General features: G+C 39.2%; 1 protein-coding gene across 6 annotated transcripts; it reads right to left on the minus strand.

Annotated features, from left to right (window-relative positions):
• Positions 1–1,573: 1,573 nt before the first annotated feature.
• LOC127432131 (choline-phosphate cytidylyltransferase B) lies at positions 1,574–15,989 on the minus strand. Of its 6 annotated transcripts, none has more exons than XM_051682964.1 (8): positions 15,679–15,984; positions 12,720–12,819; positions 8,022–8,138; positions 7,764–7,915; positions 7,595–7,673; positions 7,374–7,516; positions 7,080–7,268; positions 1,574–4,965 (listed from the first exon to the last, which is right to left on the minus strand). In XM_051682964.1, exons 1-8 carry the CDS (start codon positions 15,715–15,717, stop codon positions 4,756–4,758), a joined length of 1,029 nt encoding a protein of 342 aa, XP_051538924.1. In that variant the 5' UTR covers positions 15,718–15,984; the 3' UTR covers positions 1,574–4,755. The 6 variants fall into 6 exon arrangements, with proteins under 6 accessions (XP_051538924.1, XP_051538923.1, XP_051538920.1 ...); XM_051682963.1 differs by having other exon boundaries at positions 1,574–4,968; positions 15,679–15,983; XM_051682960.1 differs by having other exon boundaries at positions 1,574–4,968; positions 7,080–7,262; positions 7,374–7,673; positions 15,679–15,989.
• Positions 15,990–17,050: the final 1,061 nt, after the last annotated feature.

Genomic DNA, 17,050 nt, shown 5'->3' on the forward strand with positions numbered 1-17,050 from the left:
CACAGTACTGTGCAAAAGTCTTAGGCACATAAGATGTTTCAAAAAAACATTTGTCTTGTTTTTATTTTTTTTATTTTTTTTTTTTATCTTCAGTTTTAGTGTGTCAATAGGAAATATACATTTTAGACTCCCAAACTTTCCTTCTGCAAATAGAATAGAAAAGATGGCATGGCCCCCACAGAGTCCCCCACTGAACATCGAGTCTGGGATTACATGAAGAGACAAAAGCACTTGAGACAGCCTAAATCGATAGAAGAACTGTGGCAAATTCTCCAAGAATCTTGGAACATCCTATCTGCCATCAACCAAAACAAACTGTGTCCAGGTGTTCCTTGAAAAATTGGTGCTGTTTTGAAGACAAAGGTGGTCACACCAAATATTGATTTAGCTTTTTTTATGTTTACTGGACTTTGTATGACGTTAATTGATTAATGAAAACTATTTATGGCATTATTTTTTAAAACAGCCTCACTATGCAACATTTTTCACAAATGCATAAAACTTTTGAACAGTACTGTATATATTTATATTAGGGCTGTTGATTTAACACGGTAATTCAGTGCGAATAATTATATAAAAATAACGTGTTAAAAAAATTAATGCAATTATTCATGTCCCCAGACTGTAATGAGGAATATTTCTGAGCAATTCAAGCTTGAAGTACCACCTGTTTTCTTCAGGGGGCAGTAAGCGAAACTTCAGCATTATAGGCAATTTGATTAATTAATCGGCACACCACGTGATTAATTGGATTAAAACTTTTAATCGGTTGACGGCCCTAATTTATATACTGTATATTATATAAAATATTTTACGTTTTTTAACCGTAGACTCTAAATTAATACGGTTAAACAACCATGCCATTTTTAATCCTGGTTATTTAAGTAAACTGTATACAGTAAAACTGTATAATTGCAACATCCCTCATGACAATTAAGCATCCTCAGTTTTTATTACTGTAATGTGAAAATATAATGTTATGCAAAAAATCCTAATGGGAATGAGACATGAATAGAATTTGATTTTGTCTGTAGATTTTGGGGTGAAATATGACCTGGACATTTCTTTGTAACATTCCCCCTCAAAAATAGCAGGCATGCTATTGTTTTAAACAGATACATAGTATAACTTATGTTCTGTTAGTTTTCCACATTTCAACATTTTCCCATAAGTTTCTGTTTGTCTGAATGCTGGTTTGTGGTGTTTGAGGGTCTTTTTGAGACTTCAAGGGAACATTTTTGGTGATGATCAGAGTATAGTACCTTACTTTTTGTAATACGTTATTGAAGTACTGTATATATTTTAGTATTTATTTAAAAGATTTGTAGAATGGTTTTGGTTTTGTTTAATTTGTCAACTAAGAAAGCACTTTGATGCCTTGAACTCCTAATGTGTTCTGAAGAGCAGACTGAAGTATGCAAGCATATATTCCTGTGAAACCAAGCCTTCTTCTTAGACGTGTGTGTCTTTGTCACAAGCTTAAATATAGTTGATTTTGCCAGTATACTCTTGTTTGTGCATGCATGCAGTCTGGTAATGTAAAAACACATTGGGAAAATCTGTTTACTTACAGTTTTATATGAGCTAGTATTTTAGTGGTTCATGCAAAAATCTACGAGAAACAAACTTTTCAGGTGGAACAGACATTGTTTGTGTGTTTTCGTGATACTTTTTTTTTTTTGTCTTTTCTTGTTCTTGACGAACAAAACACCACTGCTTGTAGATAAATTTTCGTTTTGAAACAATGTTTCAACCAAGTGTTAGATGATTTTGTGTGATGCTGATATAGTTTGGAACCTGACACTCTATACACACATAAATCATTTATTGCAATGAAGATATTGATCTATTGGCATTCCATCTGAAGTACCTATTCAAAAAAGAACAATAAAGAGATCTTCTAGTATTACCATCCATTTGTGTTATTTGAAGTTACTTTCCGATCCTAGGTTCATGTCATAACACTTAAAGGGATAGTTCACCCAAAAATTGAAAATTCTGTTATCATTCACTCATCCTCATGATGTTCTAAACCCGTATGCTTATTTTCATTTTTAATCACCATTCATTTTCATTGCATCTTTTTTCCATAGAATAAAAGTGAATGGTGACTGAGACTAACATTCAGCCAAACATCTCCTTTTGTGTTCCACAGAAGAAGAAAAAAGTAATACGGGTTTGGAACATCATGCTGATTACATGTATGACTTTTGTGACTGTCATGTGCATACATACAGTATAATGACATAACTAGACAAGACAGACTGGATTACAGTATAATGACATAACTAGACAAGACAGGCTGGATTACACAATGTAGGAGTAAGGTAGAGTGAGCAGCTTAGACCTACTGTTCCCTCAGTTTGAGTCCATTTTATTACCTTTATCTAAAAGCAACCAGACTTAAATCTCTTTAATGAAATTTTTTTAGGGTGTAGCTTGCCTGAAGACAATTTGATGTACCATATTGGACAAGTTTTTGATTGTGACATAAATTTGCAAAGAAAGAGCTTTATTTTGAGGTTAAAGAAATAGTTCAACCCAAAAAATAAAAATTTCCAAATCTGTATGACTTTCTTCCATTGAACATCAAAAGAGAAACTAAGCAGAATTTCTGAGCTGCTCTCTTCCATACAATGAACATAGATGGGGGCCAGGGATTGTCAAGCTCAACTTTTATCATAAAAGTAGTCCATATGACTTAAATGCTGCTTTCCTGAAGCCATACAATAGCTTTGTGTGAGAAACAGACTAAAATTTAAGTTGTAATTCACTGAAAATCTAGCCGTAGAGCACTTTTTATTTTATAGTTTATTTATATTCTGCTATAAATAACCCTCTTTGTGTTCCATGCAAGAAATAAAGCCATACAGTTTTCGAAAGACATGAAAATTTTCATTTTGGGGAGAACTGTTCCTTTAAGGCTGCAATAACATACAAGACACTGAAACAGGTTAATGATTATTAATGAGAACTAAACACATTCATGCACAAACAGCTCAGCGAATGCTAGCAGTCTCCCTATGTGCTCCATTTGCATTGATACATATTCATGAGGTGGATCAGACATTACAATGTGAAAACAATGGACAGGGATATAATGTATGTTACAGTAGGGCAGTCCCTATATTCCAGTCAGACCTGAGCAATAGAGGACAAAATCATTCGTACAGTCCTCATCCTCTATAGAGCTGTTCAGTTTGTTGTCCTAAAACCAAGAAGAGAATTAGCATTTATGATTCCTCTGGAATTTCTAATGGGTTTTTAGAATAGCGGGTTTCAATTTAGGAGTAAAATAAAGAGTGCTTGATAACATTGCTTAAAGAGACTTTTTCATACCTTGAACTCATACTGCTGACCTCTAAGTCTTTTCAATTTTTTTTATCCACAGACCTTATTTTACTCTTTATTTTACTGTTTTAGTGTGTGACGAAGATGAGGGTGCGGCCGGGCTGTGAGCATGCACGCCTGGTGCTGAGTTGCCCCAATCAGTGGGAGAGAGAGAGGTAAGGAGGAGCTGGAGACGCCAGAGAGAGAGAGAGAGAGAGAGAGAGAGAGCACACACACACACAGCTGTGTGTGTGTCGATTGATGTGTGTTTTGGTTATGCTGAAAAGCAGTTTTATATTACGTTTTGTTTATTAAAAGTCTTTTTGGTTGATAACCCGGTTCCCGCTTCCTCCTTTCCGATGAACAAGAGACTTGTCTGCCACAGTGGTGCCGAAACCCGGGACTGGAGGAAGACGTGCCGTCTGAGAGTCCTCGCCGCTGATGGAGGATCGTGTCACTGAAGATCCATGATCCGGTGGTACTGGAGTGGTTTGCCAGGAGGCGGAGGAGCCCGCTGCCATCCGGTAGGAGGCAAAGGAGCCCGCTGCCGTCCGCCAGGAGGCGGAGGAGCCCGCTGCCGTCCGCCAGGAGGCGAAGTCCAGTGCCATCGCCCGGCGTCATGGAGGACAGCTGCACAGCTGTCTGAGGACCGTATGCCAACATGGTCGGGAACTGGAGTGTTTTTTACCTCTCCCTTTCTCTATCTCTCTCCCCTCTTCCTCCCCATGTGGGGAAGACCAGCCAGTGGTGGAACAGCTGAAGGGGCAACTCCGCCCCTCCAGGAAGGGGGGGAGGGAGTAGGTCAGGCCTGTTGGTTCCCCAGCCTGAATCGGGCAGTGGGGGTATGTGACGAGGAGCAGGGCGTGGCCGGGCCATGAGGATGCACGCCTGATGCTGAGTTGCCCCAATCAGTGGGAGAGAGAGCGATAAGGAGCTGGAGATGCCAGAGAGAGAGAGAGAAAGAGGGAGACACATGGAACTGTGTGTGTGTGTCGATCGATGTGTGTTTTGGTTATGCTGAAAAGCAGTTTTATGTTGTGTTTTGGTGGATAACTCGGTTCCCTTTCCGATGAACAAGAGGCTTGTCTGCTACGTAGTGTATAATTTAAAATCCTCTATTCTAAGAACCCATTTGAAAGTCCAGAGGGAACCTATGTAGATTTAGTCTTCCAGGTTTTCCTACACTCTGACTGAGAAGCTCCATTAAAACTATGTCTGTTAAATCTGTTCTCATCATAAAAGGGTCTGCAATGGCTTTCAGATATTTGCTGCAATACCAGCATTACTAAACAGGATTTCAAGAGCCCTGCGCTGAGTACAGTACATTACATTTTCCCATTAGGGTAGTTGTTTGCACCTATAATTGCTGCCAGTGTGTGTTAGTGTGTATGTGTGAGTGAGAGTGAGCATGTGATGGTCCATTCCTCACTTTTCGTCCTCATCGCCTTCACTCATGCTGCTGATGGAGGCGGACGCTCCCTTCGGGGATGAGGGTGGAGAGGTCCTGGGCATGGCCCAGCGGGAGGGGGGCGATGGGGAACGGGATGGAGAAAAGTCCCTTGGAGGGCTACTGCTGGGTGAGCCGTGCGGAGATAAAGCCTGGATCATTCGACCACTTCGTTCCTGAAACATCTGCTTCTGGAGAGAAATGAAAAGAAAGTCTGGATGTAGTACTTGCAGTGTGATCAGGGTATTACTATATTATTTAAGGGATAAACTAGTCAGCCGGTCATTATCACAAAATAAATTCCGACAGGGTGGTCAGGGTCTTGTATCAACCTGTCAGGGTTTATTTTTCAATAATGACCAGATGACCGTAGATTTTCCTGCTTATTTCACAGCTATTTACCTAATAAGTAATTAAATGGACTGTAATAATGATCTGAGTTGAAATTACATAATTATGTGAAGGAAAAGTTCTCCAGAAACAGCTGAATTCCACCTCCAGTTTGCAGTTCTGTTGGTGTGACTGCTCATTATCCCGCTTATTACACAACGACTTGCCAGATAAATAAATTGGACATTAAATATTGATTAGAGTTGAATTTTTTTTATTTGCTTACTTGTAAGCAATCAAAAGAGTCGAAGAATGAAGAGTGATACAAGTAGGAAAGATTACTTGCAATACCAGGATGACCGGCCTGAGATCACTTTAGCCCCAGATGTGCGGTCCTTATTCAGAAATATCAGACAATGGATGGTGGGATTGACCAATCAGAATCAAGTATTCCAGAGAGCCATGTGATTAATAGACCTGAGTACAGTTGCAGGAACTATTGTGCAATTACAGGAAACATTTAGGGAATGTTAATGCTGCCAAATGTGGATGAACCAGTAATTAATCTAAGGCTCTAGTCTACATACTTTTTCCAGTGTTTACATGCTGTTTTCAGAAAAAAACTTATTTGAAAATGTATTAATACTTGTGTTATTTAAAGGGATAGATTATCCAAAAATGAAAATTCTCTCATCATTTACTCACCCTCATACCATCCCAGATGTGTTTGACTTTCTTCTGCAGAACACAAACGAGGATTTTTAAAGGAATATACAGCTCTGTTGGTCCTTTCAATTCAAGTGAATGGTGACCAAAACTTAGAAGCTCCAAAAAGCAGATAAAAGCAGCATAAAAGTAATCCATATGACTCCAGTGGTTAAATCCATATCTTCAAGAGCAATATGATAGGTGTGGTTGAGAAACAGATCAATATTTATGTCCTTTTTTAGTATAAATCTCCACTTTCAATTTCAGATATGAAAGTGAAACTAAACAGGCGCCTCCATGTGACTTTCTGATGTGAAAGTGGAGATTTACAGTACAAAAGGACTTAAATATTGATCTGTTTCTTACCCACACCTATCATATCACTCTTGAAGATATGGATTTAACCACTGGAGTCATATGGATTACTTTGATGCTGCTTTTTGGACCTACAGATTTCTGGCCACCATTCACTTGCACTGAAAGGACCAGCATAGCTGAGATATTCTTCTAAGAAATCTTCATTTGTGTTCAACAGAAGACAGAAAGTCATACACATCTGGGATGGCATGAGGGTGAGTAAATGATGAGAGAATTTTCATTTTTGGGTTAACTATCCCTTTAAGCAGACTGTGTTTGTCTATTGTTGTGATTAAGTTCTCAAGTTTAGATCGCCTCAAATTTGAGGACCAATTTATTCAGAAAACAAATTAAATCCTAAGGGTTTTTGTACCCTTGGCCAAATTTTTCAAGGGAAAAGTTTCTGCAGTCAACTTAATATATTTCTGTGAATTTGAACTCACATTTTATGTGTAGAATTTAATAGATTGGCAAAAACAAAACAGTAAATGTGCCATGCACCAAATCTGGCCAGCATTTACATATGTATTTAGACATTCTTTTGGCAGGAATCACAACCTTCTATTCCTGCTTTAGAGGCTTTTCACACTTTTTTAAGAGGTTTGTGGTCATTTCTGAGGTATGTATTGGATAGATAACCAATTTTCAAATAGTTTCTTCATTGACTAGCAGTCAGGATTTTTGTAGAACCCATCTACCCCTAAGACACTGCCATACAACCCCAAAGCATTTTACCTCTAAATTCCCATCATTACACAACTGATGAAGCCACTTGAATATGTGACTAAATGTCTTTAAACAATGAAAAACTTTGACTGAAAAACAGACATTAGCAAAAAGTTGTCTTCTTCCAATTCTTCTCTTTTTTTACCAAATATACAATTGGTTGTTGTAGCCAAAGTCTTACCCATGTCCCATCTGGGCCAAAGAGCTCCAGAAAATTCCCAATGAACTCTCGAGATTTCTCCTCCCACTTCTGGATAAGATCGTGGCTCTTCTCCTCCACTCTGTACACAAAGTGCTTGGACTTTTCCTCTACCGTCCGCACTTTCTCTTTCATCCTGTCCACCTGATTCTGCAGCCGGTACTTCTTTTCCTTTCCAGAAAGAGTTCAGAGTCAGTTCAGGAAGCATCACATGTGATGAGGGACAAAATAAAAATGGCGGGACTAAATTTTATCCATCAGAAATTGTTCACTTACATTGATATAACTGACATTCAGTTCTTTAGCGGTGTAGCCCCTCTGCAAGTTGCGTCTGGCATACACGTCATAATCTCTCACTATCCGGGTAATCAGGTCAGATGTTGAGATCCCTTCTGTCCTTTTAGTGGGCACAAACATACCTGAGACACTCACATATGTTAGACCGGGTCTAAACAAAAACATATGCATGCTCTTAAGCGAAGACTGCTTTTCTTTACCTGCCTCCTTGATATGCTTGTATACATCCTCAGATCCAGCAGACGAGTATGGGATATCGTCATGTGCCACAAAATCAATCTGGAGAACATGATACAGAGGGTTAACCACATGGAATTACTGGTAATGTACAGAACACTAGGACATTGGCACAGTGACCAAACAACTGACCTTGTGTTTTTCTAAAAATTCTTGAGTCAGAGTCCAGGGTGCATCACGCAAAACTTCATCAACGTAGCGACAGTGTCTCAAAGCTTCGTACCGCTCATCTTCTGTCATTACTGTGAAGCCCTTGAACTTGTGAGTGAGGTCATCACTGCATACTTCACACACACATATATTTCAGCAGGTTATGACATCACAATTCAAATCTTAAATAGAAATATTAAGAAGTCTTTGCATATGGATAAGTAAATTGTATGTCCATACCTCCAACTATAAGGTAGGCATTAGGGAACAGATTCTTAGCTTGCATCAGGGCGCGAGCGTGACCAGAATGGAAAAGATCGAAGATGCCATCTGCATAGATTCGCACCGGTCTGTCCACTGACAATGGAAAATTCACACACATTTAGAAAATATTGACAGAGCTAATGTAATTCATGGTGTCAAGATCAGCATAGAGAAGTCATTATAATACATGGATTGTTTATTTTACTTCTCTGTTTCTCCTCATTTTTACTTTTACCTTCCAGAAACTATTGACATAAAAAAAAAAAAAAAAAAAAATCACCCCTTCTCCTTTTCATCCCTTAGAAAAGGGATTTCATCTCCTTAGGAAAGAAAAATATCAAATTAGATCTTTTTTTTTTCTCCCAATTTGGAATGGCCAATTCCCAATGTGCTGTTAAGTCCTCGTGGTCACATAGTGATTCACCTCAGACCGGGTGGTGGAGGATGAATCCCAGTTGCCTCTGCGTCTGAGATCGTCAACCCACGCATCTTATCATGTGGCTTGTTGAGTGCGTTGCCATGGAGACATAGTGCGTGTGGAGGCTTCATGCCACCCACCGTGGCATCCACACTCAACTCACCACACGCCCCACCGAAAACGAACCACATTATAGCGATCAGGAGGAGGTTACCCCATGTGACTCTACCCTCCCTAGGAGCTGGGTTGCTTAGGAGACCTGGCTGGAGTCACTCAGCATGCCCTGGGATTTGAACTAGCGAACTCCAGGGGAGGTAGCCAGCATCTTTACCACTGAGCTACCCAGGTCCCCCAAATGAGATCTCTCATCTCAGATTTGCCACTCCTAGAGCAATGAGATTAAATGGAGATTTATGTATAAGTCTCCTGCTTCTCATATTTTTTTCTGAGAAAAAAAACCCCCAGAGTTTCAGAAGAGATATCAACATCACAAACTGTGCTCAGATTTGCCAAGATACCAAAGTCTAATCAAAAGTCAGAGATTTCAATATGAACTCAAACATTTCTCTTCTAATGCTTCAAAAACCAAATTATTTGGACTATGCTATCTACATTAATTTAATAGTTTTACACTCTTATTGTATGTCAACAATGATATGTGTATCTTTTATTTCTCCTAAGGAATTTTAGGAGAAACATCTGAGAAAAGCTGATACAATATAAAGAAATGTCAAATAAGCATAAACCTCACTTTATTCTGTTATATTTATGCTATATGTCAATAAAAATGCCATTTTGATTCTCAAGTAAATTTATCTTGTTGTAAGAATGTTCAGATATTTTTACTGTAAAACCACACAAAAATACTGATTACAGAAAAAAGAGAAACCTGTTGAAAGAAACCTCTGAAAATTTTGATTTTCATCTGGGTTCATTTCTTAGTAATTATTGCCAACTGCAACTCTGGTATGTGGAAGCTTTGTGAGGAGTGGATGTGAGAAACTGGGTCACTGGATAAATGGAGAATCCCTGAATCTAGTCTCACTGGACCCAATCCCAGAGGTGGGCTGTCCTGCAAGCTTCCACTGATCTGGGATCAATTTAAGGATATTAAAGAGATAGTTCACCCAAAAATGAAATTTCTCTCATCATTTACTCACCCTCATGCCATCCCAGATGTCTATGACTTTCTTTCTTCTGCTGAACACAAACAAAGATATTTAGAAGAATATCTCAGCTCTGTAGGTCCATTCAATGCAAGTGAATGGTGGCCAGAATTTTGAAGGTTGAAAAAGCACATAAAGACAGCATTAAAGTAATCCATATGACTCCAGTGTATTTATCTTCAGAAGCAATATGATAGGTGTGGGTGAGAAACAGATGAATATATAAAGGGGTCATGAAATGGGAGAATAAAATTGTCCTTGATATTTAGACATATAAAAGGTAACTACTATAGAAACAAACTGTAAATTTCAGAACTCAAAACTTTCTCCCCAGTCTAAAAAGATAATTTATAGTTGCCACCCTGCTGAAATGTCTCGTTTTGAAATCTGTCTATTCGTGACATCACGAAACATTGCTCATTTGTATTTACACATTCCAAAACATGTATCATCGCACCCTCCGCCCCGCTCACTGGCAACCAGTTCAAGTCAAGAGAGCAGGTCTTGTGTGGCTAACTATTCCAAAGATAACACCAAAGTGGACCCATCTGGACTATATTGAATTATTTTGTATATAAACATGAACTACAAAAACTCTTTGACTGCTGCCATGTATCTTGCCACTTTTACAAGACGTGATGTCAAGTTACAACTCTGAAAGTGAGAAGCAATTCGCCTCTTGTTGTTTTGAGCACAAATGCGTCATGAACACGTTCCTTCACACATCTGCACTATTTTCAAATGTTGGTGTATGTAAATGTACTAAGATGGACATCTTTGACCATTTTGATGTGTTTCCAGGATGATACTGTATGTGTGTGCTACTAGTTTCATTGCTCTGGACTATGTGTGTTCATTTTTTTTATTGTCAGCGTGGATTGTTTGTGAACCAGTCATAATATGATTCAAGCTTTGAAAAGGAACTGTTATTGAAGGATGGGCCAGTTAAAAACACTTGGATCCTATCAAAAACGTAAGTTAATTGTTTCATTCATGAATATTTCAAATGTCATGACTGTCTGACAGTTTATGATGCTGAGTGTTAACAGTTGTTTTTGAGATGAACAGTTCAATATTTTCAGATTCAATGTGTTGGATGTGCATTATGTGTAAACCCTGCGGTTTTGTTTTATAATGTTGAGGTTCATTCTATTCTGACTGTGTTTGCTGAATTTGAGGGTCTGCATGATGTTAGCCAATCATAACAGTGGGCGTTTACTCTTAGGCCAAAACCGAGCGTTTCAGACAGAGGGACAAAAACAGGGTGGAAAATGATGGAAAATCATACATTACTAAATTGTGACTGTTTTGGTCCAACAAAAAACCATTTATAATATTATCATTGGACCTCAGGGAAGATAATAAAATTATAAAAAAAATAGCACTATGATAGCATGACCCCTTTAAGAATGCGAATAACCAAAAACAAAAGAATTGTTTTGGATGGACATACAGAGCTGAAATATTCTTCTAAAATCTTCATTTGTGTTCAGCAGAAGAAAGAAAGACATACACATCAGGGATTGCATGAGGGTGAGTAAATGATGAGAGAATTTTTATTTTTGGGTGAACTATCCCTTTTTTTTTTTTTCCAGTTTGGAATGCCCAATTCCCAATGCACTCTAAGTCCTCTATTGGCGTAATGACTTGCCTCAATCCAGGTGGCGGAAGACGAATCTCAGTTGTCTCTGCGTCTGAGACCGTCAATCCACACATCTTATCATGTGGATTGTTGAGCGCGTTAAGCTGCGTTCACACTGCCAGCTACTTTGTCGCTGCATGTCGCCAGTGGCTGGCGGTTAGGTCGCTAGTGGTGTGTATGGAGAGTCTAAACAGCACTGTTTCTTTACAATTAATATTATTATTAAAATGTTAGTAAGGTTATTAATATGGTACATTTATTCACTATATCTGATCATTTATATGGTTTCGTTTGCTGTCATACATGTAACACATTTTCAAAACAAATTATTTAATAGTTAATTTTACAGGCTATTTGATGATTTAAACCTTCTTGGAATCCCCACGATCTCAGATACACCTTTTCACGCATAATTTTTCTTAAATATGTCCCTGTACGTGGGAAGAGACATATCATATAACACTGGTAAATTGCTAACAGCAAGGATTAGCCTTTCCTCCATCTTTCCGTCACTGCAGGAGCTGAGAGAGAGAAGGATCATGTGAGCTCTACCATGTTCTCTTGTACTGGCTGTTGCTCCCGAAAGTCGCTCTTCATTTGCATAAAGTTAAACGTTTCTCGGGGCCTGGGTAGCTCAGTGGTAAAGACGCTGGCTACCACCCCTGGAGTTGCTAGGGAGGGTAGAGTCACATGGGGTAACCTCCTCGTGGTCGCTATAATGTGGTTTGTTCTCAGTGGGGCGCGTGGTGAGTTGTGCGTGGTTGCCGCGGTGGATGGCGTGAAGCATGTTTCCGTGGCAATGTGCTCAAGGAGCGATGTGATAAGATGCACGGGTTGACAGTCTCAGACGCGGAGGCAACTGGGATTTGTCCTCTGCCACCCGGACTGAGGCAAATCACTACGCGACCACAAGGACTTTAGGAATTGGGCATTCCAAATTGGGAGAAAAAAATTAAACATTTCTCAACTTTGTCGTGTCGCTGGACACCCCACATCCGGTCACTCGTGTCACTGGAAGTCACCAGCTCTCATTGAAAATGAATGAGATGAGGTTGTTTTGTCACTGCATATCGCTGGCAGTGTGAATGCAGCTTTACCACGGAGACCTAGCACGTGTGGAGGCTCACGTTATTCTCCGTGCACCCACGCACAACTCACAACGCGCCCCACTGAGAGCAAGAACCATATTATAGTGACCACGAGGAGGTTAACCCAGTTTGACTCTACCCACCCTAGCAACCGGGACAATTGGCTGCTTAGGAAGCCTGACTGGAGTCACTCAGCACGCCGTGGTTTCGAACTTACGACTCCAGGTGTGGTAGTCAGCGTCTTTACTTGCTGAGCTACCCAGGCCCCCCTGAAGTATCCCTTTAACTCCTCAACATTAGATGATACTTGGATAATTAAGACATGATGCATAGGAAATAAAGGAGAAAGGACATACTAACCAGGTGTTCCGAGTCGAGCTTGCTCTACAGTTAGCTTCTCATGTGGTGCCTGGCACTCACAACTCGTCTCTGTTGTAAATATGGCAGGTTCTGTTAGAGTCTAGAGAGAGGATGGAAAATACATTGATTTGTATGAAATCATACAAATAAAACAAATAAAAAACACTGCAGCTTCCCTAACTGTAATAACGTTAAACAGGCCTACACCCTGCTGATATGATGTTCCTATTTACCCTTCTCAACAATGTTTCCCTCTTTGTAGCTAATAGAGTTTTTTTCCTGACTTATTGATTCCAAGGCAATCTGTGTAACAGGCCTTTATACACTGGATATTGATTTGCCCAGTAGAAGGATCTGATGTCACTTTCTACAGCCAATGGATTAAAATCATGGATCCACAGCAGTACAGCGTAGTAGAAAAAGACATACATAACACAGCTATTTTAACCTGTTCACCTCCCATTGCCACTTATACAAAAAAAAAAAAATTTGCAGGTTTTTGAGGGGAAGTTTATTTTTGAAAGTCATTTTCTGTATAGATCATACCTTGAAGTCTTGGCTACCAAAAAAGCTATTGAAAGTTAATTTAACACATGTTGACCTTTTGTATAGTGGGGCGTGTTGTCACAATTAAAGGGATAGTTCACCTAAAAATGAAAATTCTCTCATCATTTACTCACACATCTGGGATGGCATGAGGGTATGACTTTCTTTCTTCTGCTGAACACAAAAAAAGATTTTTAGAAGAATATCTCAGCTCTATTGGTCCTTACATTGCATGTGAATGGTGACCAGACATTTGAAGCTCCACAAATCACATAAAGGCAGCATAAAAGTAATCCATATGACTTTGGTTAAATCTTTATTTTCAGTGATATGATAGATGTGGGTGAAAAACAGATCAATATTTAAGTCCTTTCTTACTATAAATCTCCACTTTCACTTTCACATTCTGAAAGTGAAAGTACAAAATGGCGATTTATAATAAAAAGGATTTAAATATTGATCAGTTTCTCACCCAAAGTGATTGCATCACTTCAGAAGACATATATTAAATCACTGGAATCGAACGGATAACTTTTATGCTGCCGTTATGTGATTTTTGGAGCTTCAGAGTTCTGGCCACCTTTCACTTGCATTGAAAGGAACTACAAAGCTAAGATATTCTTCTAAAAATCTTTGTTTGTGTTCAGCAGAAGAAAGAAAGTCAAACACAACTGGGATGGCATGAGAGTGAGTAAATGATGAGAGAATTTCCATTATAATGGGAACTTGCTTTTTATTTATAACACTGATTTAAGAAAAAATAAATTATGAAATATAAAATCATATTTAAAGTAAAAAAAACATCTTCCACTATATATCTGTATTTAAAATGTATTATAAGCTATTTGACGCTTTTCAGCAAAATCTAAAGGACAATAAATATATTTAAAAAACCAATCAATTTCTTTAACAAAATATGTAAAAGGTAACATACTAAATATAAAACCATTCTTTTGACTAACAGAAAATGAAATGAATGAATTCTATAAAATGACATAAAAACACACGTGACAAATTGCTCCAATATCATTGTGATCTGCCCCAACCCGACATTATGAAATATACCTTAGTCCTAAGAACACAGTTCAACCTTTTGTTAATATCTGCCTTCATAATATTGACCATTGCCAATGTGGTTTTATTGTGTTCCCTTGTTATTACAAAATTATGATTAGATTGGAATTTCAGTTTGGAGGATAGAGTAAAAAAAAATTTAATTACAACATTTTTGTACTAGAAGATTGAAACCAACATGCCCAACCACTGCTAGGGAAAACGAGCATTTATGAAACTGGACGTTTTGAATCAAAACCTTATAGTTACAGAGATATCACCTTTGTAAATACTTCCCGGTGTGACAACTGACCCAAGTGTCTTTTTTTTTTTTTGTAGACATGTGACAAGAGAAGTCACAAGAGGAGTACACTGAGAAATTATGTCCAAATCTTATCGCTGTTTAAAGGTGTACTAGGCATATACATAAGTGCTAAAAAATATTGTCTATATTAACCTAGCAAATGATCTTTGGGAATCCAGACAATGTTGACCATCTGTCAATATAGGAAATGCCAAGTAAGAGCTTCTCCCTGCTTGTCAAAGGGAAACATACCCAGCTGGTGCACATGCATTTCCAATGATACCCACTTAACGTCATGGATTTAGTGTTGCAGTGTTATGTAGGAGTAAGGTCTGATTACTCATTGGAGAAAAATCACTATGGAGCTCCAAAAGGGAGCAATGCATGATTCATACAATCCCATAGCAACGTAGAGAGCTCAAAGGATGCTGAGGACCTTTCCAAAAGTCTGGACAAGGTGAGGAGGAGGAGCATCATAACAAAAAGGGAAGCCTACCTAACAATGGCTTTGGCAATCGCTCACTCTTAAAGGGACAGCTCTCCTAAAATTGAAATTCTCTCATCACTCACTCACCTTGTTGTTCAAAACCCACGTGACTTACTTTCTTCTGTGAAACACAAAAGGTGTTGTTAGGCAGAATGACTGAGACTAATGTCTTAGTTACCATTCACTTTCATTGCATCTTTTTTTTTTCTCTCCATACAAAGAAAGTGAATGGTGACTGAGGCTGTCATTCTGCCTAACATCTACTTTTGCTCTCATATCCCTTTAAAAACAACATTTGCTAGACGCAGATGATGAAAAGAGCTGATAGCAGCATCATGACCTACAATAGCATCAGCACAAGCACACACAGGAGCATACACTCTGATACTCAGTACAACACATCTCTTCATATAGCTGCAGTTGTGTAAGATCTGAGCCTAACCTCACATTGACAGCACCACAAAAAGAGAGGATAGATTGGAAGAAAAAAAAGAAAGAAAAAAAAGGGTGACCCAGCCTCTCTTTATCCCTCCCTCCCTATTTATGACAACAAAAGCCAGAAGTCTCACCGTTCGTGGCAGTGGACAGGTATGTTCTAGCTCCTCCATAATTTCTAGAGGGTCCCAGCAGCCGAACAGGATGCGACCCCACCTCTACCTGACTCAGCATCGGTCTGGAACCGCTTTTCCGTAGCCGTTAGCCGAGCCTGTCAGGCATGCTCTACTCCAGCGAGCCTGTGTCTAGATCCCGCCCACTCTCTCCTCTCTTCCTCTCAGCCACTCCCCCTCTCGGCTCCCTTCACATAAAGCCCACCTATGGAGAGATAGCAGAGCTCCCTCACTCAGAACCCTAAGCCAAGCCTACACACTGAACCTCAGACCACAACAAAAACAAGGAGGAGAGCCTGCTGATAAGGACAATGGAAAGTCTGGGGACGACCAATCAGCAAATATGCCCTCCTACCTCATTTACATAGGAGAGCGTGATTGGCTAAGCTGGCTATAGCACCATAACTGTTAGCCCACACAGCTGAGCATCCTTGATTGTTCACCATCTTCTATAATCATTGTGTTTGATCACAAAGGCTTGATAAAAGCATGCACCATTATACAAACACAACCATACAGATGCTATGTTTGTACAGCAACTAAAACAAGATTATTCTCTGATCTAGGTTTATTAGTCTCATTTATTAGCCCTTTCCCCAACAAATACAGCTAAAGAATATATTTCAAAATTGATTTGGTTATGCGAACAAAGCAGGCTATAACTAAACAGTATTTTCAAAATAAAAAATAAAAAATTATTAGTCAAACATTTGTCTTTCAGTTCAAATAAATAATGATATAGCTTATCGGGAGTCACGTGATGCCATGCAAGGCGCCGACGTGTAAACGGCAAGCTCTGTGCACTTTGCTAGTTTTTAATTATTTTTATGTCATAAACTGGTGAAATTCGATAGACCCTGCTACATATCAGTGCTTTGAAGTCAACATGGCAAAGACTTCAAAATCTTCGGGCTCTAGAGATATTAAAAGACACTCAAAAAGTGCTCAGGCTGATAAGACAGGCCCATCGCGTCGCCAGGTCGTTTTTCCGGGGCTTCAGCCCCGAATGTTTTGACTGTAGCCCCGAATGTAATTTTAAATGTAGGCTACGCAATAATATTGCTACATTTAGTTTGAAGTTCATGTGACGTGAATCGAACGAGCTCACAGAGTCCCGGCTCGCAGATCCGCTGAGGGAGACAGGCCCCGATCAATTCTGGCCAAATTTCTGAGATCATCTGATAAAGATCTCGTGTTGCGCGAGGCGAGGAGCAAAGGAAAGCTTTCTTGGAAGAATCACAGCATTTTCTTGTTCCCAGACTTTGCAAATTCGACAAGAGAGAAACGTGATCGATTCAAGGAATGCAAGAAACTCTTACTGGCCAAACTGAGA

The sequence above is a fragment of the Myxocyprinus asiaticus genome, chromosome 41 (assembly GCF_019703515.2).
Source record: "Myxocyprinus asiaticus isolate MX2 ecotype Aquarium Trade chromosome 41, UBuf_Myxa_2, whole genome shotgun sequence".
Classification (NCBI taxonomy): domain Eukaryota; kingdom Metazoa; phylum Chordata; class Actinopteri; order Cypriniformes; family Catostomidae; genus Myxocyprinus; species Myxocyprinus asiaticus.

Excerpts from the sequence above, each read along its gene's own strand:
- LOC127432131 (XM_051682958.1), bottom strand. The coding sequence starts at position 15,717 with ATGGAGGAGCTAGAACATACCTGTCCACTGCCACGAACG. Across the intron at positions 12,820-15,678 it reads CCTGTCCACTGCCACGAACG|ACTCTAACAGAACCTGCCAT; the intron begins GTGAGACTTCTG and ends TCCTCTCTCTAG. Across the intron at positions 7,269-7,373 it reads TGAATGTCAGTTATATCAAT|GAAAAGAAGTACCGGCTGCA; the intron begins GTAAGTGAACAA and ends CTTTCTGGAAAG.